The sequence below is a fragment of the Hemitrygon akajei genome, unplaced genomic scaffold, assembly GCF_048418815.1.
Source record: "Hemitrygon akajei unplaced genomic scaffold, sHemAka1.3 Scf000037, whole genome shotgun sequence".
Classification (NCBI taxonomy): domain Eukaryota; kingdom Metazoa; phylum Chordata; class Chondrichthyes; order Myliobatiformes; family Dasyatidae; genus Hemitrygon; species Hemitrygon akajei.
Genome location: NW_027331923.1, coordinates 8,410,894 through 8,435,641, shown reverse-complemented (window position 1 = coordinate 8,435,641; position 24,748 = coordinate 8,410,894). Strand labels below are relative to the sequence as shown.

General features: G+C 45.7%; 1 protein-coding gene across 5 annotated transcripts; it reads left to right on the top strand.

The window, feature by feature from the left end:
- Nucleotides 1-991: 991 nt before the first annotated feature.
- LOC140720181 (uncharacterized) lies at nt 992-23,905 on the top strand. Of its 5 annotated transcripts, XR_012097120.1 has the most exons (5): nt 995-1,228; nt 2,648-3,067; nt 5,184-5,526; nt 13,299-13,566; nt 23,345-23,905. XR_012097120.1 is itself a non-coding variant. In XM_073035061.1 (4 exons), exons 2-4 carry the CDS (start codon nt 2,846-2,848, stop codon nt 19,370-19,372), a joined length of 726 nt encoding a protein of 241 aa, XP_072891162.1. In that variant the 5' UTR covers nt 995-1,228; nt 2,648-2,845; the 3' UTR covers nt 19,373-19,436. The 5 variants fall into 5 exon arrangements, 3 of the variants coding, with proteins under 3 accessions (XP_072891161.1, XP_072891162.1, XP_072891164.1); XR_012097121.1 differs by lacking the exon at nt 13,299-13,566; XM_073035061.1 differs by lacking the exons at nt 13,299-13,566; nt 23,345-23,905 and adding an exon at nt 19,212-19,436.
- The last annotated feature ends 843 nt before the right edge of the window (nt 23,906-24,748 follow it).

Below are 24,748 nucleotides of genomic sequence, written 5' to 3'. Positions count from 1 at the left end.
AGTATCAACAAATACTGCTATTACAACATCTTTATTTAATTGTGCTTTCCGAATATCATCTTCCAAACCTAAAACTGAATCTAATGTCATTTCACCCTTCCAAAATCCACTCTAATAAAACACATTATCACCATTCTTTCCAAAATATAACTCAAGCGCTTGATTACCATACATTCCATAAGTTTACATAAATGAGACATTCACGATATAGGCCTATAACTAGAAGGATCAGATGGGGATCTGCCAGATTTTAGAATTGGCACTACTATTTCCATTTTCCATGAGGAAAGTAGATGCACAATTCAAACATTTAATATTTTCACAAAAGCGAATTAGAAACAATTACAATTTCAAATATCACTCTTTCCTGGGAACACCTGACCTGCATTATTAATAGACGTCTTAAATTCATACAAAGAAATCTCTCCATCAGTGATACTATCATTGCTACAGCTGACTTCCAGCACATCATTCCAGCAGTGAAAAACAGATCCCTACATTGTTTAACTTCTTCACTTAAATTATCCTGATTATGAATCTCAGCAAATGACCCAGCCAGTAACACAACCTTCCCTGTTTCAGTAACAATCATTTTGCCCTCATTAATGAACACTGGAATATTATGATACCCACAAATCCCCCCATTTTCTAAATCATATCCCAAACAATTCCAAGTTTGATATCCCTTCCAATATTATCTCCATATAACCTCCAGTAAATCACCTCCTTCCTCACCACGGCCTTTGCCCTTTTATTGTTAATAATGTAACTCGGAGACTGATGCACCATCACATAAAAACTCACATTTCTCCCAATTTGCTTCCTGTCCCGTTATAAATCCAAATCCAAACTCATAAAGACAAGAAGGCTGACTGACGTTCACATAAACTAATCACCCTCTGAGTTCCCATTTGAGCGACAGGCACGGCAGCCAATGCCAGCAGGGGTCAGTGTTAAGTCTGCGCTACGATAGGCTGGAGGAAATCGGCCCATGATCAGCCCCTCCTCTTCCGCTCCATCTCCATGGCGGTGATCAGCGGATCGCTTCTGTGGGTGTCGCCGGCCTCGGCGCCCACAAGGACGGGTGTGATTCCCCTTCGCGCCTCGGTGGGTCTGTTTCGGTGACGTCTGTGGTGGCTGACGAAACATGCTTCGACAGGGAGCGAGCGAGGAAAATGACTACAACTCCCAGAAGGCCCCACTGATGACGTTGCGGTGTTGATTAGGGGTAAGGTATAAAAGCAAAATGGAGGAAAATGTAAGGCATTACGTTTTCTGTACTGTGTCGTGCCTTCAATGAAAAATTAAAAGAGAGATTCCAGCGAGAAATAGATAGAACATAGAACAATACAGCACAGTACAGGCCCTTCGGCCCACAATGTTGTGCCGACCCTTAAACGCTGCCTCCCTAAATTTAAATTCCTCCATACACCTGTCTAGTAGTCTCTTAAACTTCACTAGTGTATCTGCCTCCACCACTGACTCGGGCAGTGCATTCCACGCACCAACCACACTCTGAGTATAAAATCTTCCTCAAATATCCCCCTTGAACTTCCCTCCCCTTACCTTAAAGCCATGTCCTCTTGTATTGAGCAGTGGTGCCCTGGGGAAGAGGCGCTGGCTGTCCATTCTATCTGTTACCCTTAATATCAACTATACCTCTATCATTTCTCCTCTCATCCTCCTTCTCTCCAGAGAGTAAAGCCCTAGCTCCCTTAATCTCTGATCATAATCCATACTCTAAACCAGGCAGCATTCTGGTGAATCTCCTCTGTACCCTTTCCAATGCTTCCACATCCTTCCTATAGTGAGGTGGCCAGAACTGGACAGAGTACTCCAAGTGTGGCCCAACCAGAGTTTTATAGAGCTGCATCATTACATCACCACTCTTAAACTCTATCCCTCGACTTATAAAAGCTAACAACCCATAAGCTTTCTTAACTACTCTGTCTACCTGTGAGGCAACTTTCAGGGATCTGTGGACATGTAGCCCCAGATCCCTCTGCTCCTCTACTCTTCCAAGTATCCTGCCATTTACTTTGTACTCTGCCTTGGAGTTTGTCCTTCTAAAGTGTACCAGCTCACACTTCTGCAGGTTGAACGCTATCTGCCACTTCTCAGCCCTCTCCTGCATCCTATCAATGTCTCTCTGCATTCTTTGACAATCCTCTTCACTGTCCACAACACCACCAACCTTTGTGTCTTCAGCAAACTTGCCAATCCATCCTTCTACCCCGACATCCAGGTCATTAATAAAAATCACGAAAGGCAGTGGTCCCAGAACTGATCCTTGTGGGACACGACTAGTCACAACCCTCCAATCCGAATGTACTCCCTCCACCACAACTCTCTGCTTTCTGCAGGCAAGCCAACTCTGAATCCACCTGGTCAAACATCCCTGGATCCCATGCCTTCTGACTTTCTGAATAAGCCTACAGTCTGGAACCTTATCAAATGCATTACTAAAATCCATGTAGATCACATCCACTGCAATACCCTCATCTATATGCCTGGTCACCTCCTAAAAGAACTCCATCAGGCTTGTTAGACACGATCTGCCCTTCAGAAAGCCATGCTGACTGTCACTGATCAGACCATGATTCTCTAAATGCCAATTGATCCTATCTTTGTGAATCTTTTCCAACAGCTTTCCCACCACAGATGTAAGGCTCAATGGTCTATAATTATCCGGACTGACCCTACTACCCTTTTTGAACAAGGGGACAACATTCGCCTCCCTCCAATCCTCCGGGACCATTCCCGTGGGCAATAAGGACATAATGATCCTAGCAAGAGGCTCAGCAATCTATTTCCTCGCCTCGGATGCAGAACTGGGAAGTGGCAGATGGAGTTCAACACAGATGAAGAGATTCATTTCTGCAGGTCAAATTTGAACACAGAATATCATATTAATGATGAGACTCTTGGCAGTGTGGAGGGTCAGAGAGATCTTGGGGTCTGTGTCCATACGACATTCAAAGCTGCTGCGAAGGTTGGCAGTGTTGTTAGGAAGGCGTCTGGTGTGATGGCCTTCATCAACCATGGGATTGAGTTCAAGAGCTGTGAGGTGATGTTGAAGCTATATTTCTCCTAACCTGTACATAAGTAATTGTAATAAGATGATGAGAGGCTTTGACCATGTGGATAACCAGAGGCATTTTCCCAGGCTTGAAGTGACTAACACGAGGGGACGTAGTTTTAAGCTGCTTGGAATTCGGTACTGAGGGAATGTCAGGGGTAAGTTTCTTACACAGAGAGTGGTGGGTGCATGGAATGCACTGCCTGCAGCGATAGTGGAGGTGGATACAATAGGATATTTTAAGAGACTCTTAGATAGGTACATGGAGCTTAGAAACATAGAGGAATATACGATCAGGAAATCCTAGGCAGTCTCTAGAGTAGGTTACATGGTCGGTACAACATTGTGGGCTGAAGAGCCTGTAATGTGCTGTAGATTTCTGTGTTCTGTGTCAAAGACAGGCAGAGGGATTAGTTTAATTGGACAGGAGGACAGCATGGAAAGGTTGGGCCGAAGGGCCTGTGTTTGTGCCGTGAGAGAGGGGTTCTGTCCCAACCATCGACTCTATTACCCTCAACAGATGCTGCCTGACTTGACAACGTTCTTGAAAAATTACATTCAGTTCCGCTTAGCATTCTGTACAAAGGATGTTTTGTGCTGGAAGAGTGCAGAGGAGATTCATCATGATTGAGGGGGCTTGTGTTCCTAAGTCCATAAGGCATAGGAACAGAATTAGGCCATTCAGCCCATTGAGTCAGCCGCCTTTCCATCATGGCTGATCCCAGATCGCACTCAATTCCAGATATCTGACCTCCCGCCATATCCTTTGATGCCCTGACCGATCAGGAAACGGTCAACTGCCGTCTTGAATATACCCACACACTCGGCCTCCACCGCAGTCTGTGGCAGAGCATTCCACAGATCCAATACTCTCTGGCTAATAAAAAAAATAAGCTGCTTACCTCTGTTTGAAAAGGTGGCCCCTCGACTTTGTGGCTGTGCCCCACCACAGGAAATACCTTCTCCACATCCACCTTATCCAGTCCTTTCAACATTCGGTAGGTTTCAATGAGATGCCCCGTATTTTTCTGAGTTCCAGTGAGCACAGGGTCAAAGCTGCCAAGTGCTCCTCATATTTTAACCCCTTCATTCCTGAAATCATCTTTCTGAACCTCCTCTGGACTCTCTCCAATGACAACACATCCTGTCTGAGATATGGGGCCCAACATTGTTGACAATACTCCAAGTGTGGCCTGACTCGTGTCTTATAAAGCCTCAGCATTATCTCGTTGCTGTTATATTCATGGGGCGATATTGGACTGTGTTGATCTACAGGGCAGCAGGGCCCCGGGGATCGGGGGGGAGACTCGGGCAGCAGGGCCCCGGGGATCGGGGGGGAGACTCGGGCAGCGGGGGCCCCGGGGATCGGGGGTGGGAGACTCGAGCAGCGCTGGGGATCGGGGGAGACTCGGGCAGCCGGGCCCCGGGGATCGGGGGGAGACTCGGGCAGCCGGTCCCCGGGGATCGGGGATAGACTCGGGCAGCGGGGCCCCGGGGATAGGGGGGAGACTCGGGCAGCGGGGCCCCGGGGATAGGGGGAGACTAGGGCAGCGCTGGGGATCGGGGGGAGACTCGGGCAGCCGGGCTCCGGGGATCGGGGGGAGACTCGGGCAGTGGTGCCCCGGGGTTTGGGGGGAGACGGGCGGCGGGGCTCCGGGAATCGGGGGGGAGACTCGGGCGGCGCGGCCCCGGGGATCGGTGGAGACTCAGGTGGCGGGGCCCCGGGGATCGGGGGGGGGGAGACTGGGGCAGCAGGGCCCCGGGGATAGGGGGGAGACTCGGGCAGCGCTGGGGATCGGGGGGAGACTCGGGCAGCCGGGCCCCGGGGTTCGGGGGGAGACTCGGGCGGCGGGGCTCCGGGAATCGGGGGGAGACTCGGGCGGCGCGGCCCCGGGGATCGGGGGGAGACTCAGGTGGCGGGGCCCCGGGGATCGGGGGGGGAGACTGGGGCAGCGGGGCCCTGGGGATCGGGGGAGACACGGGCAGCGGGGCCCCGGGGATCGGGGAAAGGCCGCTGGGCCTCAGGCGCGGTCGGGTGGCCGACACGAACCTTTCCCGTGGTTTGACTCGATGAAAGTGGATGGACATCTAATGTCTCCCCAAGGGTTTTACGCTGGACCGAGAGCAGAGAGACCCCTGGCCCTTGACTCCTCAGACAGGGGCTCTCATGGCCCGCCTCAAAGGGCCTAACTGGGTGGACAAGCTTCCCTGGGTCCTGCTCGGAATCCGCACGGCGCCCAAAGAAGATCTGCGCACCTCGTCGGCCGAGTTGGTGTACGGCGCACCCCTGGTCATCCCAGGGGAGTTCATACCAGCCCCAAGGGGGCAAGAGGAAGAACCCGCAGCAGTCCTGAGCAGACTACGCGAGAGGCTCGGCAACCTGGCCCCCATACCCACTTCGCAGCATGGGCAGAACCCGACCTGCGTACCCAAAGACCTGCGAAACTGTAAGTTTGTGTTTGTACGACAGGGCGGACATCGGGCACCGCTACAGCTGCCCTACGAGGGGCCGTTTATGGTGATCAGGAACAACGGGTCCACGTTCGTGCTGGACATTGGGGGGAGAGAGGAGGTTTTCTCGGTGGACCGACTGAAACCGGCCCATGTGGACGTGGCGCAGCTGATTGGTTCATATTAAAGCAGAGTTGACCATCTTCATTAACAAAGGTCATATTAAGTTCTCTCTCCCAATGTTGTTTAAATTTTAGTGATTAAGGGGATCTGTTTTTTTTTGCAGATTTATTTATTTTTATTTTCCTTTATTTTGTGATGGTCGATTGATGACATGAAGAGTTAATTAGCAAATATTCTCTCTCTCATACACACTTACTGCAATATCTTCATGTTAGACATTTTTTACAAAAATAATTATCTAAGTTTCCATATATGCAAGAATCTGATTTGTTGGATACTGTTTGAATATGAATCCTTTAGTAAGAGATTCCATTGGTAGAATTTATAATTTATTTTTAATACATTAATACAAAAAGATAACCTCTGACCTAAGGTTTATACGTGATAGAATTATTTGTTGTTTCAGACGTGATAGAGGGGGAGTGATGAAAGGGGGAGGAGTGGCATTACTATTCAGGGAAAATATCACAGCTGTGCGTAGACAGGACAGCCCGGAGGGCTTGTCTACAGAGGCCATATGGGTGGAGCTGAGGAACAGGAAAGGTATGACCACACTAATAGGGGTGTATTATAGACCGCTCAATAGTCAGAGAGAATTGGAGGAGCAAACCTGTATAAAGATAGAAGACCGATGTAAGAAACAGGAAGTTGTAATAGTAGGGAATTTTACTTTTCCTCATATTGACTGGGACTCCCAAACTGTAAAAAGACTAGATGGCTTGGAGTTTGTGAAATGTTTTCAGGAAAGTTTTCTAAAATCAATATATAGAGGTACCTACGAGAGAGGATGCAATACTTGATCTCCTATTAGGAAACCAGACAGTCAGGTGACAGAAGTATGTGTAGGCGAACATTTTGGGTCCAGTGACCATAATGTCATTAGTTTCAAGTTAATTATGTATAAGGATGGGACTGGTCCTCAAGTTGAGGTTCTAAATTGGAGAAGGGCCAATTTTGTGGAAATGAAAAAGGATCTAGGAAGAGTGGATTGGGATAATTTTTTTTTTCTGGCGAGGATGTGTTCAGTAAGTGGAAGGCCTTCAAAGGCGAAAGTTTGAGAGTGCAGAGTTTGCATGTTCCTGCCAGGATTAAAGGCAAAGTTAACAGGCATAGGGAACCTTGGTTTTCAAGGGATATTGGTGATCTGGTTAAGAAAAAGAGAGAGGTGTATAGCAGGTAGAGGCAACAAAGAACAAATGAGTTACTTGAACAGTATAGAAAATGTAAGAAAATACTAAAGAAGGAAATCAGGAAGGAAAAAAGACATGAGGTGGCTTTGGCAGATAATGTTTAGGTAAACCCGAAGGGTTTCTACAAGTATATTAAGCGTAAAAGGATAGTAAGGGACAAAATTGGTCCCCTAGAAGATCAGAGTGGTCGTCTATGTGTGGAGCCTCACGAGATGGGGGAGATCTTAAACAGTTTTTTTGCATCATTATTTACTCAGGAAACTGGTATAGTGTATATGGAAGGAAGGGAAACAAGCAGTAGTGTCATGGAACATTTGTAGATTAAAGAGGAGGAGGTGCTTGCTGCCTTACAGTGCATAAAGGTAGATAAATCCCCCGGGCCTGACTTGATATTTCCTCGGACCTTGAGAGAGACTAGTGTAGAAATTGCAGGGGCCCTGACAGAAATATTTACAATATCTTCAGCCACGGGTGCAGTGCCGGAGGATTGGAGGGTAGCTCTTGTAGTTCTGTTGTTTAAAAAAGGCTCCAATGGTAAACCAGGTAACTACAGGCCGGTGATCCTGACATCAGTAGTAGGTCAGTTATTGGAAGGTGTTCTGAGAGATCGGATATACAAGTATTTGGACAGCCAAGGGCTGATAGTCAGTATGTCTTTGTGCGTGGTAGATCATGTTTAACAAATCTTGTAGAATTTTTCGAAGAGGTTACCAAGAAAGTAGATGAAGGAAAGGCTGTGGATGTTGTCTGCATGAACTTTAGTAAGGCCTTTGACAAGGTCCCACATGGGAGGTTAGTTCAGAAGGTTCAGACACGAGGTGTCCATGGAGAGGTTGTAAACTGGATTCGGAATTGGCTGTGTGGGAGAAGACAGAGAGTGGTAGTGGATGATTGCTTCTCAGACTGGAGGCCTGTGACTAGTGGTGTGCCTCAGGGATCTGTGCTGGGACCATTGTTGTTTGTTGTCTATATCAATGATATAGATGTGGTCAATTGGATCAGCAATTTTGCTGATGACACCAAGATTGGAGGCGTTGTGGACAGCGAGGAAGGCTTTCAAAGCTTGCCGAGGGATCTGGACCAACTGGAAAAATGGGCCAGAAAATGACAGATGGAATTTAATGCAGACAGGTGTGAGGTGTTATGTTTTGGAAGGACAAACCTAGGTAGGACATACACAGTAAATGGTAGGGCACTGAGGAGTGCGGAGAAACAAAGGGATCTGGGAGTCACAGGTAGACAGGGTTGTAAAGAAGGCCTTTGGCATCCTGGCATTCATAAATGAAAGTACTGAGTACAGGAGTTGGGATGTTATGCTGAGGTTGTATCAGGCATTGGTGAAGACAAATTTGGAGTATTATCTGCAGTTCTGGTCACCTAACTATAGGAAGGATATCAGTAAGATTGAAAGACTGCAGAGAAGATTTACTAGGATGTTGCCAGGTGTTCAGGAGTTGAGTTACAGGGAAAGATTGAACAGGTTAGGACTTTATTCCTTGGAGCATAGAAGACTGAGGGGGGATTTGATAGAGGTTTACAAAATTATGAGGGGTATAGACAGTAAATGTGAGTAGGTTCTTTCCACTTAGATTAGGAAAGATAAAAATGGGAGGACATGGCTTTAGGGTGAAAGCGGAAAGGTTTAGGGGGAACATGAGGAGGATCTTCTTCACTCAGAGAGTGGTGGGAGTGTGGAACGAGCTGCCATCTGACGTGATAAATGCGGGATCACTCTTAAGTTTTAAGAATAAATTGGATAGATACATGGATGGGAGAGGTCTGGAGGGTTACGGACTGGGTGCAGGTCAATGGGACGAGCGGATAAAGTTTCCGCACAGACTAGAAGCGCCAAATGGCCTGTTTTCTGTGCTGTAGTGTTCTATGGTTCTATGGAGTGAAATAAACACGAGATGAGAATTATCGATCGATTAATTTTAACTCGTTCACCGCATCCGTCAACCGAACAGAAACACCGGGGATTCAGCAGCAGCTGCGGGCGGCGGGTCCTGAGCTCCCCCGGGTCCTAAAGTCCACCCGTATTGAGACAGGTTAAATGGGACAAGTGGGGGACAGTGAAGATTGTTCATTAAGTTCATCTGCCATTTCTTTGTCCCCCATTACTACTTCACCAGCATCATTTTCCAGTGGTCCAGTATCAACTCTCATCTCCCTTTCACTCTTCATGTAACTGAAAACTAAACGTTTAGTATCCTGATTTATATTATTGGTCATTTTGCCCTCATATTTCGTCTTTACCATTCTTATGGTTTTTTTCGTTGCCTTTTGTTGGATTTTAACAGCATCCCAATAATCCAACATCCCACTCACCTTTGCTACCCTATATGTCATAATGTGCAGACATATAAATCAAACTTTATATATGAAATACCGTTTGACAAGTTTCCAACAGTCAATCTGACCTACTGTCAGAATGACCTGTTTAAGACTCATCAAAACCGAAATGTATTCCGAGCAAATTATAAGGACCAATTTCCTCCACCCACTGTAAACCTAAACTGTTGGGAAAGAATTCTGCTTCCTATGCTGATAAATGGCTATAAGTCATTTCTTTACCATTACCTGCAATTCAGGCACACAAAAACAGCCACACCAACATCCCCAGTAAACTTATCTTTTGATTCATCTGTAAAAATGGTTACTGTATGATAACAACTTTCATTAATATACTGATGAACCAACAGACACTCAGGCAGAACCGAAACCGATCGTGTAACCTAAAATCAACTGAAGTCATTGGAGAAAACAAGGTGGGGTTACGGAGAAAGCTACAGTGGGACTTATTGTATCATCAAATACACCCATATTCCCAGCGTGGTAAGAACCCAGCCACCCAAAACAAAAAACACTCTTCTTGTGATGTCCCCAACCGTCCTCCAGCACACCTTTAACAGGATGATCATTTCCTTGCCCCCGCAAATTAATCCAGTATGTTGACATCAACTTGAACCTCTGTTACTTTGAGGGCAATTGTCCCATTGCAATCAGTAAAGCCAAAACAGGAGATGACATTACTGCACCAGAACACAATCTTAAAGTCTGTAATTGTATCACATACAAACATTTTTAATTTGAAGATGAAGCTGATCCATTAGCCACACAGACATAATCAAGAACAGATCAAATTAAACAAATATAATTGATCAACAAAGATTTTCATGTTGCACCCAAGAATACCCACATAGATGTCTGAGGAGATTTAAAGCTCCTTTACATTTATCAATTATTTTACTGATAGGTGCTTCCACGTCAGCTTATTATCCATCCACATACTGAGAAATCTTACCTCTGACACTTCCACAAGATATTAATGACATAATTTAAAATCAACTGCAAGTCTATTAATGCTGTTTGTAAACCACGTAATGTGTTTTAACGACTGAAAGCTTAAAATCCTCATCAATCTGCCCACTGTTTGACCTATTAATTGTAAATTGCAATTAAAACCTCTAATCTATAAAGCTACGTCATCTGTATATTGTGATTTACCCAGGGTATCCCATTTTCCCATCTCAGAGAAAATATCATTAATCATAATATTAAATAATGAAGGGCTACAAATACTGCCTTGTGGGATCCCATTCTCTATCTCATAGAAACACAAACATAACATGCCGACCGATACTTGGACAGTCCATCCAAAAAAAACTCAAAAAAATTATACAATGTCCCCCTCACTCCTAATTTAATCAAAAGTCCTTTCTTCCATATCATTTCCCTTTTCAGTATCAAGAAATACTGCTATTACAACATCTTTATTTAATTGTTTTCCGAATATCATCTTCCAAGTCTAAAACTGAATCTAATGTCATTTCACCCTTCCAAAATCCACTCTAATAAAACACTTTATCACCACTCTTTCCAAAATATAACTCAAGCGCTTGATTACCATACATTCCATAAGTTTACATAAATGAGACATTCACGATATAGGCCCATAACTAGAAGGATCAGATGGGGATCTGCCAGGTTTTAGAATTGGCACGACTATTTCCATTTTCCATGAGGAAAGTAGATGCACAATTCAAACATTTAATATTTTCACAAAAGCGAATTAGAAACAATTACAATTTCAAATATCACTCTTTCCTGGGAGCACCTGACCTGCATTATTAATAGACGTCTTAAATTCATACAAAGAAATCTCTCCATCAGTGATACTATCATTGCTACAGCTGACTTCCAGCACATCATTCCAGCACTGAAAAACATATCCCTACATTGTTTAATTTCTTCACTTAAAATATCCTGATTATGAATCTCAACAAATGACCCAGCCAGTAACACAACCTTCCCTGTTTCAGTAACAATCATTTTGCCCTCATTAATCAACACTGGAATATTATGATCCCCACAAATCCCCCCATTTTCTAAATCGTATCCCAAACAATTCCAAGTTTGATATCCCTTCCAATATTATCTCCATATAACCTCCAGTAAATCACCTACTTCCTCACAACGGCCTTTGCCCTTTTATTGTTAATAATGTAACTCGGAGACTGATGCACCATCACATAAAAACTCACATTTCTCCCAATTTGCTTCCTGTCCCGTTATAAATCCAAATCCAAACTCATAAAGACAGGAAGGCTGACTGACGTTCACATAAACTAATCACCCTCTGAGTTCCCATTTGAGCGACATGCACCACAGCCAGTGACATCAGGGGTCAGTGTTACGTCTGAGCTTCGATAGGCTGGAGGAAATCGGCCCATGATCAGCCCCTCCTCTTCCGCTCCATCTCCATGGCGGAGGTCAGCGATTCGCTTCTGTCGGTGTCGCCGGTCTCGGCGCCCACAAGAACGGGTGTGATTCCCCTTCGCGCCTCGGTGGGTCTGTTTCGGTGACGTCTGTGGTGGCTGACGAAACATGCTTTGACAGGGAGCGAGCGAGGACCAATGACTACAACTCCCAGAAGGCCCCACTGATGACGTTGTGGTGTTGTTTAGGGGTAAGGTATAAAAGCAAAATGGAGGAAAATGTAATGCATTACGTTTACTGTACTGTGTCGTGCCTTCAATAAAAAAATAAATTAAAAGAGAGATTCCAGCTAGAAATAGATAGAACATAGAGCAATACAGCACAGTACAGGCCCTTCGGCCCACAATGTTGTGCCGATCCTTAAACTCTGCCTCCCTTAGCTTAAATTCCTCCATATACCTGTCTAGTAGACTCTTAAACTTCACTAGTGTATCTGCCTCCACCACTGACTCGGGCAGTGCATTCCACGCACCAACCACTCTCTGAGTGAAAAACCTTCCTCTAATATCCTCCTTGAACTTCCCTCCCCTTACCTTAAAGCCATGTCCTGAGCATTGTATTGAGCAGTGGTGCCCTGGGGAAGAGGCGCTGGCTGTCCACTCTATCTATTCCCCATAATATCAACTATACCTCTATCATTTCTCCTCTCATCCTCCTTCTCTCCAGAGAGTAAAGCCCTAGCTCCCTTAATCTCTGATCATAATCCATACTCTCTAAATCAGGCAGCATTCTGGTAAATCTCCTCTGTACCCTTTCCAATGCTTCCACATCCTTCTTATGGTGAGGTGACCAGAACTGGACAGAGTACTCCTTGTGTGGCCCAACCAGAGTTTTAGAGAGCTGCATCATTACATCGCGAATCTTAAACTCCATCCCTCGACTTTTGAAAGCTAACACCCCATAAGCTTTCTTAACTACTCTGTCTACCTGTGAGGCAAATTTCAGGGATCTGTGGTCATGTAGCCCCAGATCCCTCTGCTCCTCCACACTTCCAAGTATCCTGCCATTTACTTTGTACTCTGCCTTGGAGTTTGTCCTTCCAAAGTGTACCACCTCACACTTCTCCAGGTTGAACTCTATCTGCCACTTCTCAGCCCACTCCTGCATCCTATCAATGTCTCTCTGCAATCTTTGAAAATCCTCTGCACTATCCACAACACCACCAACCTTTGTGCCTTCTGCAATCTTGCCAACCCATCCTTCTACCCCCACATCCAGGTCGTTAATAAAAATCTCGAAAAGTAGGGGTCCCAGAACTGATCCTTGTGGGACACCACTAGTCACAACCCTCCAATCCAAATGTACTCCCTCCACCACAACTCTCTGCTTTCAGCAGGCAAGCCAATTCTGAATCCACCTGGTCAAACATCCCTGGATCCCATGCCTTCTGACTTTCTGATTAAGCCTACCGTGTGGAACCTTATCAAATGCATTACTAAAATCCATGTAGATTACATCCACTGCACTACCCTTATCTATATACCTGGTCACCTCCTAAAAGAACTCCATCAGGCTTGTTAGACACAATCTGCCCTTCAGAAAGCCACGCTATCACTGATCAGACCATGATTCTCTAAATGCCAATAAATCCTATCTTTGTGAATCTTTTCCAACAGCTTTCCCACCACAGATGTAAGGCTCAATGGTCTATAATTATCCAGACTATCCCTACTACCCTTTTGGAACAAGGGGACAACATTCGCCTCCCTCCAATCCTCTGGTACCATTCCCATGGACAGTGAGGACATAAAGATCCTAGCCAGAGGCTCAGCAATCTATTTCCTCACCTCGGATGCAGAACTGGGAAGTGGCAGATGGAGTTCAACACAGATGAAGAGGTTCATTTCTGCAGGTCAAATTTAAACGCAGAATATAATATTAATGGTAAGACTCTTGGCAGTGTGGAGGGTCAGAGAGATCTTGGGGTCCATGTCCATACGACATTCAAAGCTGCTGTGGAGGTTGGCAGTGTTGTTAGGAAAATGTCTGGTGTGATGGCCTTCATCAACCGTGGGATTGAGTTCAAGAGCTGTGAGGTGATGTTGAAGCTATAATTCTCCTAATCTGTACATAAGTAATTGTAATAGGATGATGAGAGGCTTTGACCATGTGGATAGCCAGAGGCATTTTCCCAGGCTTGAAGTGACTAACACGAGGGGACGTAGTTTTAAGCTGCTTGGAAGTCGGTACTGAGGGAATGTCAGGGGTAAGTTTCTTACACAGAGAGTGGTGGGTGCTGGAATGGGCTGCTGGCAACGGTGGTGGAGGTGGATACAATAGGATATTTTAAGAGGCTCTTAGATAGGTTCATGGAGCTTAGAAACATAGAGGGATATACGATCAGGAAATCCTAGGCAGTCTCTAGAGTAGGTTACATGGTCGCTACAACTTTGTGGGCTGAAGAGCCTGTAATGTGCTGTAGATTTCTGTGTTCTGTGTCAAAGACAGGCAGAGGAATTAGTTTAAATGGACAGGAGGACAGCATGGAAAGGTTGGGCCGAAGGGCCTGTGTTAGTGCCGTAAGGGAGGGGTTCTGTCCCAACCATTGACTCTATTCCCCTCAACAGATGCTGCCTGACTTGACAACGTTCTTGAAAAGTTACATTCAGTTCCGCTTAGCATTCTGTACAAAGGATGTTTTGTGCTGGAAGAGTGCAGAGGAGATTCATCATGATTGAGGGGGCTTGTGTTCATAAGTCCATAAGGCATAGGAACAGAATTAGACCATTCAGCCCATTGAGTCAGCCACATTTCCATCATGGCTGATCCCAGATCGCACTCAATTCCAGATATCTGACCTCCCGCCATATCCTTTGATACCCTGACTGATCAGGAAACGATTAACTTCCGCCTTGAATATACCCACACACTCGGCCTCCACCGTAGTCTGTGACAGAGCATTCCACAGATCCAATACACCTTGGCTAATAAAAAAAATATCCTGCTTACCTCTGTTTGAAAAGGTGGCCCCTCGACTTTGTGGCTTTGCCCCACCACAGGAAATGCCTTCTCCACATCCACCTTATCCAGTCCTTTCAACACTCGGTAGGTTTCAATGAGATGTCCCCGCATTTTTCTGAGTTCCAGTGAGCACAGGGTCAAAGCTGCCAAGTGCTCCTTCATTCCCCAAATCATCTTTCTGTACCTCCTCTGGATTCTCTCCAATGACAACACATCCTGTCTGAGATATGGGGCCCAACATTGTTGACAATACTCCAAGTGTGGCCTGCCTCTTGTCTTATAAAGCCTCAGCATTATCTCTTTGCTGTTATATTCATGGGGCGAGATTGGACTGTGTTGATCTACAGGGGGATCTTGGAATCCGAGTTCATAACTCCCAGATAGTGGTTCCATTGTCAGGCAGTTATGTTGCAGTTGTATAAATCTCTAGTTTAACCACATCTGGAGAATTGCATTCTAATACAGGAATAATGCGGAGGTTTTGGATGGTGAGTGGAAGAGGCTTAACAGGATGCTGCCTGGATAAAGTGAGACCGGACAATTCGGGTAATTTTCTCCGGAGTGGCAGAGGCTGAGGGAGGTCTGACAGACGTTTACAGGAATGTGAGAGGCACAGACAGAGTGGACAGCCGGGATTTTTTCTCTGAGGAGGAAATGTCCAATGCCAGTGGACATGCACTTCAGGAGAAAGAGGGAACACATCCTCATTGGTCCTTTTTGCGCTATTGAAGTATTTTGTAATTCAGTGTAATTTTGTCTTTTCTCTGCATAGCTGCTGTGGAAAAAAACAATTAGAAAAGACAATGATGTTACAAACCTGACTCAGGATGTTTAAAGGAAATTTGCATTTCAAGTTTTGTTTTTTCATTCCCATAGTGGTGGGTGTCTGGAGTGAATATCGGGTGGTGGTGGAGGCAGATGCGAAAGAGGCTATTAGATACCACGTGGATGTGAGGAGAATGGAGGGATGTGTTCCTTGTGTAGGCAGAAGGGATTGGTTTAGTAAGGCATGAAGTGACCAGTTCAATTGGTTCAGAACAACACAGTGAGCAGAAGGGCCCGTTCAAGGACAAGTACAGCAAGCAGAGCAGGTAAACTGGATAAAGTGATCCCACTCAGAGAACAGACTGTGACGTCAGTGGATATATGCCGGCATCACAGTTCTCTCACCAAAGATACTTCACTGCTGGATAAAATGAAGTTTGTGATGTTTATAACCGATGTGGTGAATTGTACTGCTCAGACATCTCATCCTACTGAGGAAATTAAAATTATTGTGAAAGCTGCAGAAAGGTATCTTGGTGTAACTGGTGTTTTGTGGGAAGTTTTAAATGAAGTTTTGTTGGGTGGGGTACCTGTATCCCAGTCTACTTGTGAACATACATAATAGGATTAAAATATATCAATGAAATGTACTAAATCTGATTTATAATGGTCAAGACTTTAAGAAGATTATTTCTGATTTTCAGATTCTTCCAATGTTATATCTGTTCAGGAAACCTGCACATTTTAATTTTTTATTCCTGTGCAGGATTATATTGTTGTTAGGCTTGACAGGTTAGTTGGTAGAGGGGTGGTGTGGCCAGTTTTATAAGGAAAGGGGCAGGGTATAGAGTTGTGATTGGGAATAAAATTTATGACGCACTTGTTGTAGAAATTCTTGATTCAACAGGTATGTATGTAATTTTCTTGTGTGGAAATATTAACTGTTTGAATTGTATTTGGAGGTTTGGCCATCCACTTTCCTCATGGAAAATGGTTGTAGTCGTAACCATTCTAAAACCTGGAGCTCCCCGTCTGATCCTCCTTGTTATAGGCCAATATCCTTAACGTCTCATTTATGTAAACTTGTGGAATGTATGGTAATCGAGAGTTTGAATTATATTTTTGATAAAAGAGGTGATTTCACGTTTTATCAGACGGGAATTCAGAAAGATAGAATAACATTTGAATCACTTTTGGGTTTGGAAGTTCATATTAGGAAAGCACAGTTAAATAAAGACGCTGTAATAGCATTATTTTTTGATATTGAAGGATTGACTTTTGATTAATTTGTGGAAATGCAACTGAGGGGTCTATTGTGCAAATATTTCTGATTGTTTTTATTTGGACGTCTTGTAAAGGTATGGGTGGGCAAGTATGACATTGAATTCATTTTTATGTTTGGAAGATGATATTAGGAAAGCACAGTTAAATACAGATGTTGTAACAGCAATATTTTTACTATTCAAAAGGCAGACGGTATTTATGGAAGGAAAGAATTTTTAAGAAATTGTGGAAATGAGGATGGAGTGGGCCTGAGTTTTTTTGTGATTGGACATCTTGTGTCAGGTACAGGTGTACAAATTATATTCAGGTCATCATGAGATAGAGATTGGGATCCCACAAGGTAGTGTTTATTACTTCATATTATAATTAATGAAACTTTTTCTGAAATAGGTTTTGGAGTGTGTGTTAATCACTAGGTGCAGATGATGGTTTATGGATTAGAGGTAGAAATTTTGATTTTTGAAATTTGTCCATGTATAAAGGATGTATTCACAATTAATAAGGTCAAACAGTTGGCAAATAGATAGGATTTAAGTTTCCAGCAGCTACAAGACAAGTTATGTGTTTTACAAACAGGATGAACAGACCTGCACTTGATTGGAAATGATCTGGTCAAACTCCTTAAAAGGTGTCAGTGGTAAGATTTCCAGGCATGTGGACGGATAATAAGCTGACATGGAAGCATCGGATCAGAAAATAATTGATAAATATTGTGGAGGTTGAATTTTATGTTAACATATTAGATTAATTTAAGGGAGAAGAAATGATTAATCTGTTCAAGGTGTGTTGGAGGACTGTTGGGAACTTCACAAGAAGAGTGTTTTTAGTTTTGTGTGCCTGGGTTTTTATCACACTTGAAATATGGGTTGATTCACTATATATTAAGGAAGTTACTGAGATAGTTTAACCTACCATCCATTTATCAGGATCTACAGCAGAACTGGTCGCCATCATTTCGTGCTTACAGTGGGTGCAGGGAATCTGTCCATGTAAAGTTGTCATTTGTTCAGATTCCCTTTCGGTTTTCAAAAGTCTCAAAACAGGTCATTGTCACAGCAAATCAGATTTACTCATCAAACATTATTTCATATACAGAGGATTGGATTCGGGGTTTGAGGGACTACAGAAGGACTTAGACAGCTTCGGAGACTGAGCAATGAAGTGGCAGATGGGACACACTGTCGGAAAATGTACGCTCATGCTCTTTGGTCTCAGAAATAAAAGGGTTGGTTATTTTCTAAATGGAGAAAAACGCAGAAACTGAGATGCAAAGGGAAGTGGGAGTCCGTGTGCAGAGTGAATTTGCAGGAGTGGGGAAAGCAAATGTGATTTCACTATTCATTAGAAGAGGATGAGAATATAAAGACACAGATGTAATGTTGAGTCTTTATAAAGCATTGGTGAGGCCTCACCTGGAGTACTGAAGCAGTGTTGGGCCCTTATCCTGGAAAGATGTGCTGAAACTGGAAAGGGTTCAATGGCTCATGAAAATGATTCCAGGATTAAACGGCTTGTAATGTGAAGATAGTCTGATGGCTCTGGGCCAGTTTTCACTGGAACTCAGAAGACTGACGGGTAACCTAATTGAATGTTGAAAGACCCTGACAGAGTGGATGTGGAGAGGATGTTTTCTTTGGTGGGCGGGTCTAAGACCAGAGAACGTAGCCTCAGAATAGAGGGTTGTCCTTTTGGGACCGAAATGACGAGGAATTTCTGTGGCAGAGTGGACTGAATCTGTGGAAATTGTTGCCCCAGGCAGCTACGGAGGCCAAGTCATGTATATTTAAGACAGAGGTTGATAAGACCCTTGATCGGTCAGGGCAGGAAGGGATATGGGGCGGTGTGGAGGGGGTGAGGCAGGAGACTGCGAAAGAGAGGTAAAATGGATCAGCCGTGATGAAGTGACGGAGCAGGCGTGATCGGCAAAATGGTCCAATGGGGTCTAATACAGGAATGACGAACTCCTCTGAAGTTATCCGGGGTCCTGGTGAGAGAGTACACAGGTCTGCTCTCCTCTCAGAGTCAGTCTGTGGGATAAAAGGAATGAAGAGGTTTCCCAGATTGATTCCGGGGTTGTGCTGGTGTCCTCAGAGAGATTACACTGACTGGGCCTGTCTCAAAATGAGAGAAATAAGAGGTGGTCTGCCTGAGACAGACACAGTCTCACAGGGTACTGACAGGGTCGGGGCAGGAATGATGTTTCCCCTGGCTGGGGTGTGGAACCAGGGGTCACAGACTCAAAATCCGAGACCAGCTCATCAGGATGAGGGGAATTTTTCTCAACCACAGTGTGGGAAAACTTCGGAATTTTCTCCACTAGGGTTACGAATTGAAAGAAAAATTTAGGGGCCCAGCGATTATGGGAACGTTGCAGGAAAGTGCAGCTGATGTCAATGATCGGGCGTATTCGCAGGAAAGGACAGAACAGGTAGAAAGGGCCGAATGGCCACACCTACTCCTGTTTCTTATTTTCTAAAGCACGGGTTTACCTTTGCGCTTTGTTCTCCTTTGTCCTTCAGCCATTCGGATTGCACAGGGGAGCGGTGAGAGCTCCGGAAATCCATCGGCAGCCGCTGCGGGGCAGCTCCCGTCTCCCAGCAGGAAGGGACGGGTCTGTGAGACAGCTCCAGACAACAGGCCGCGATCCTCGGCGGGGAAAGGCCGGGCGCCCTCCGTGTAGCTGCAACATCTCATAGTCTCTTCACATCTGCTATCGGAAGGATTCAAACCCCCGGCCGGTGTTGCAGCCTTTACTCGAGATGCATCTCGCGATCTGCCGCCTCTCCTCGGATCCACTCGCTCCCGGTTCCATGTTTGGCCTGCTCCGAGCTCAACGTCCCGCCCACCTACACTCCTCCGCCAATGAGAACCTATTTTCCCAGCGTCCCGCCCACCTACACTCCCCCGCCATTCAGAACATGTTTCTCCCAGAGCTCAGCGTCCCGCCCACCAATGAGAACATGTTGCTCCCAGCGCTGTTCACTGAATGGTTGCGTGTGTCTGATGACGCTGTCGGGAGCCGGAGATGTCAGTCTCCATTTGTTCCCAGAATCAGGGGAGGTTCCCTGAAACTCAAAGTGCAGAGTAAATGTTATTATCAGAGCACATCCTACAACCCCGAGATTCATTTACCTGCGGAATACTCAGAAAATCCATAGAATGGTGACTATAACAGCATCAGTGAAATATCAACCAGAAGACAACAAACTGTGCAAATGCAAATATAATTAAATTCCAATAAATAACGGGAGATGAAAGAACAAGATATAAATTCGCTAAAGTGCTATAATTGGTTGTGGGAGCATCTCAATGGATGGACAAGGCAGTGTAATTATCCTCTGTTGTTCACGATCCTGATCACTGGGGAAGGGATCTGTCCCTGGGGAAGGCAGCCGCTGTCCCTGAACCTGGTGGTGCGAGTCCTGAGGTTCTTGTACCGTCCATGTGATTGCAACAGAGAGACAAGAGCTTGGACATCGATGGGTTCACCACCGTCAGTCAGCTGGAGTGGGTGGGTCAGAGTAATTGGAGAGTCTCCCGGATTAGCCATGTAATATCACGGGCTCTTTGTGGCGCTGTGGAACATGGCCACTGATCTGGGCAGGAATCTTTCTGCATGGCCTGAACACTGCACGGCACTTCCAATGAAAGAAAATTCCATCAGCGCCGCATCGACTGTGATCTGCGTGGGAGTGTTTCAGATACTGTGCAACCGCGCACACGGGCAGCACAGCGACACCAGGGAGTAACACCAATGAGAGAATGAAATTGTGCTACGTCCTAGTCTGACGTTTACGGTCAGTCCAGAGGCCATACATCCTACAGTTCGCGACGCTCTTGGTAAAGAAATTCCTCTGATCTCCTCTCTAAAAGGACGTCGCTCTATTCTGAGCCTCTGTCCTCTGGGTCACCACAGGAAACATCCTCTCCACATCGATTCCATCGAGACATTTCAACACCTGATAGGTTTTCAATGAGCTCCCCCTCATTCTTCGGAATTCCAGTAAGTGGAGGCCCAGAGTTATCAAACGCCTCTGATGTGACAAGAGTTTCATTCCCGGAATCATTTTTGTGAGCAACACACACAAAATGGCGGAGGAACTCAGCAGGCCAGGCAGCATCTATGGAGAGAAAGAACAGTCGACCTTTCGGGTCGAAACCCTTCGGCAGGACTGGAGATTTAAAAAAATCTCAGAGTAGATCTAAAAGGTCGGAGGAGCGGGGAGTGAAACAGCGTGATTGGTGAAATCGGGAGGGGGGATGAGGTGTGAAGTTGATTGGTGAAGGCATTGGAAGAAAAATCGGGAGTGGAGCACCAGAGGGAGGCAAGGAGATAACATGAAAGAGGAAAAAGGGAATGGGAAATGGTGAATGAGGGACATCACCGGAACTTTGAGAAATCGTTGTTCATGCCACCAGGTCGCAGTCTGTCCAAAAGGAATATAAGGCGTTGGTTCTCCAGTGTAAGTGTGGCGTGATTATGACAGTGGAGGAGACCATGGATTGACATATCAGAATGGGAATGGAAAGTGGAAATCAGGTCATCTTTTACTCGCTTAGCTATTCATAGTAACAATTTTTGAGCGGGGTGCCCAAACTTTTGCATGCCGCTGTAGGTAGGGAGAGACTGAACCGTGGGGGATTGGGGATAAGACAGAGTCGGGGTATGCTATGTGTTCATTGGGGAGGAACAAGCTGAAACAATGGGTCTACCTGGACACGGGGGTTTAGGATTTTGCGGAGGAGGCAGAAACAGGAGCTTCGGGGTCCGGGAAATATTGTCAAGACAAGCCAAGTCACTTTTATTGTCATTTCAATCATAACTGCTGTGTACAGTACATAGTAAAAATGAGACGACGTTTTTCAGGACCATGGTGTTACTGTGTCATGTCACAAAAACTGGACTGAACTATTTAAAAAAACAACACAGAGAGAAAAAAGAAACAACTGCACTAGTCTACAGACCTACCCAGGACTGTATAAAGTGCACAGAAACAGTGCAGGCATTACAATAAATAATAAACAGGACAGTAGGGCAAGGTGTCAGTCCAGGCTCTAGCTATTGAGGAGTCTGATAGCTTGGGGGAAGAAACTGTTACACAGTCTGGTCGTGAGAGCCCGAATGCTTCGGAGCCTTTTCCCAGACGGCAGGAAGGAGAAGAGTTTGTATGAGGGGTACGTGGAGTCCTTCATAATGCTATTTGCTTTGCGGATGCAGCGTGTAGAATAAATGTCCGTAATGGCGGAAAGAGAGACACAGATGATATTCTCAGCTGACCTCACTATCCACTGCAGGGTATTGCGATCCGAGATGGTACAATTTCCGAACCAGGTAGTGATGCAGCTGCTCAGGATGCTCTCAATACAACCCCTGTAGAATGTGATGAGGATGGGGGGTGGGAGATGGACTTTCCTCAGCCTTCGCAGAAAGTAGAGACGCTGCTGGGCTTTCTTTGCTATGGAGCTGGTGTTGAGAGACCAGGTGAGATTCTCCGTCAGGTGCACACAAAGAAATTTGGTGCTCTTAACGATCTCTACCGAGGAGCCGTCGATGTTCAGCGGGGAGTGGTCGCTCCGTGCCCTCCTGAAGTCAACAACCATCTCTTTTGTTTTGTTCACATTCAGAGACAGGTTGTTGGCTCTGCACCAGTCCGTTAGCCGCTGCACCTCCTCTCTGTAAGCTGACTCGTCGTTCTTGCTGATGAGACCCACCACGGTCGTTTCATCGGCGAACTTGATGATGTGGTTCGAGCTGTGTGTTGCAGCACAGTCGTGGGTCAGCGGAGTGAGCAGCAGTGGACTGAGCACGCAGCCCTGGGGAGCCCCCGTGCTCAGTGTGATGGTGTTGGAGATGCTGCTCCTGATCCGGACTGACTGAGGTCTCCCAGTCAGGAAGTCCAGGATCCAGTTGTAGAGGGAGGTGTTCAGGCCCAGTAGGCTCAGCTACTGTATGGGGTTGGTGGTGGTGCTGGGAGATCCCCAGAGTCAAAATGGTTGGTGATGATGTGGGAGACGATGTCCTGGTGTTCCTTACTGGCGTCCTGTTCGAGGGGTCAGTAAGAGGAGTTGTCCGAGAGTTGGCGATAGGCCTCAGCAAGGTAGGGGTCAGTCCGACAGACTACTACAGCACCTCCCCTATCTGCGGGTTTGATGGTGAGGTTAGGATTAGTGCAGCGGAAGTGGAGAGTTCAATGTTCAGGAAGAGTGAGGCTGGAATTGGAGAGAGGACTGTTGAAGTCCAGACGGTGAATGTCCCGTCAACAGACTTAGTGGGGTGCTGTTCAAATTCCTGTGGCTCCTTTGAGCCCCTTCCGAGGTCAGCACATCTTTTCTTGGATATGGGGCCGGAAACTGCTCACAATGCTCCAAGTGAGGTCTCTTTGTAAAGCCTCACCAATGCATCCTTGCTTTTCCTCTCGAAGTGAATGCCAACATCACAGAGAACTTCCTCAACATCGACTCAACCTGCAAATTATCCTTCAGGGAAGCCTACACGAGGATTCAGAATGCCCTTTAATTTTTAATGTTTTTAAATATTTTTTCCAGTTACAAAACTGTCTGCCCTTTTATTTCTTCTACCAAAGTACACGACCATGCCGTCCCCGAAATTCAGTCCTTCATCCATTGATGTCTTCTGTAAATCTTTCTACAGGAAAGAAACAGCAATTTGTGTCCGGGAATTCTCAAACACAACACACCTCTGTCCGGATATTTAAGGAGTGACCAGATATTTCCATTGAAACACCGATATATCAGTTGTTGATCCTTGGGGATGAAGTAGTGTCTCATCTCAGCCGGAAACGTGACTGAAATATTTTCGATGTCACTCAGTGAAATCCACTGGAACCGGGCGCTGAGAACACAAGTAACAGAAGTAAGGCTGTTTACAAGAAGGGGATGAGCGGTCTCCATTTTCTAAGGAAGCCGAGATCCTTGAATGTGTCAGGCAGGATGCTGGAGATGTTTTACCAGTCTGTTGTAGCGACTGCAGTTTTCTTTGCCGCTTTACGTTGGGGGAGCAGCATCGATGCAAAATAAACTCATCAGAAAGTTTGGAACCGTCCTTGGCCACAACCGGGGCTCTTTGGAGTGAGTGGTGGAGAGGAGTGGTGTCACTAAACAAATGGACACCCATTACGGGCAATCGGGCACATCTTCACCATGAGCGACTGCACAGGCAGCGGAGCACCCTTTCGAACAGACTCACTCAGCACCGCTGTCACAAGGATCGTTACAGAAGCTCTTTCCTATCAGATGTAATAACCACATACAACAGTCCATCTGCTAACCGGCCACCCACAGCTCTAATCTCTTCATTAAATTTGCCGACAGCACCACATTGATTGGCCCAATCTCAAACAATAATGAGGTGGCCTGCAAGGAAGAAGTCATCTCTCTGACACAATGGTGTCGAGAAAACAACCTCTCCTTCAATGTCGAAAAATCAAGGGAGCTTGTTGTGGATTACAGGAGGAATGGAGACGGGCTAACCCCTATTGACAACAATGGATCTGGGGTTGAGAGGGTAAACAGCTTTACGTTCCTCGGGATCCTCATCACTGAGGATCTCACCTGGTCTGTACACACAAGCTGTGCGGTGAAAAAGGCACAACAGCACCTCTTCCACCTCAGACCGTTAAAGAAGTTTGGTATGGGCCCCCAAATCCAAAGATCTTTCTACAGGAGCATAATTGAGAGCATCCTGACTTGCTGCATCACTGCCTGGTATGGGAACTTTACCTCCCTTAATCGAAGGATTCTGCAGAGAGTGGTGCGGACAGCCCAGCGCAGTTGTGAACTTCCCATGATTCAGGAAATTTTTAGAGACAGGTGTGTAAAAAGGGTCCACAGGATCATGGGGCACCTGAGTCACGGTAATCATGATCTATTCCAGCTGTTACCATCGGGGCAACGCTACCGCAGCAGAAAATCCACGATCAACAGGCTCCGGGACAGCTTCTTCCACCAGGAATCAGACTGCTTAACTCACGCTGATCTGAGTGCATTTCTGTGTTACCTTGACTGTTCTGTTTATTATAAATTACTATGAAATACT

Coding starts and splice junctions, on each gene's coding strand:
- LOC140720181 (XM_073035060.1), top strand. CDS start 2,846: ATGGAGTTCAACACAGATGAAGAGATTCATTTCTGCAGGTCAAATTTG. Junction 3,068..5,183: donor TTGAGTTCAAGAGCTGTGAG/GTGATGTTGAAG, acceptor TGTCTCCCCAAG/GGTTTTACGCTGGACCGAGA.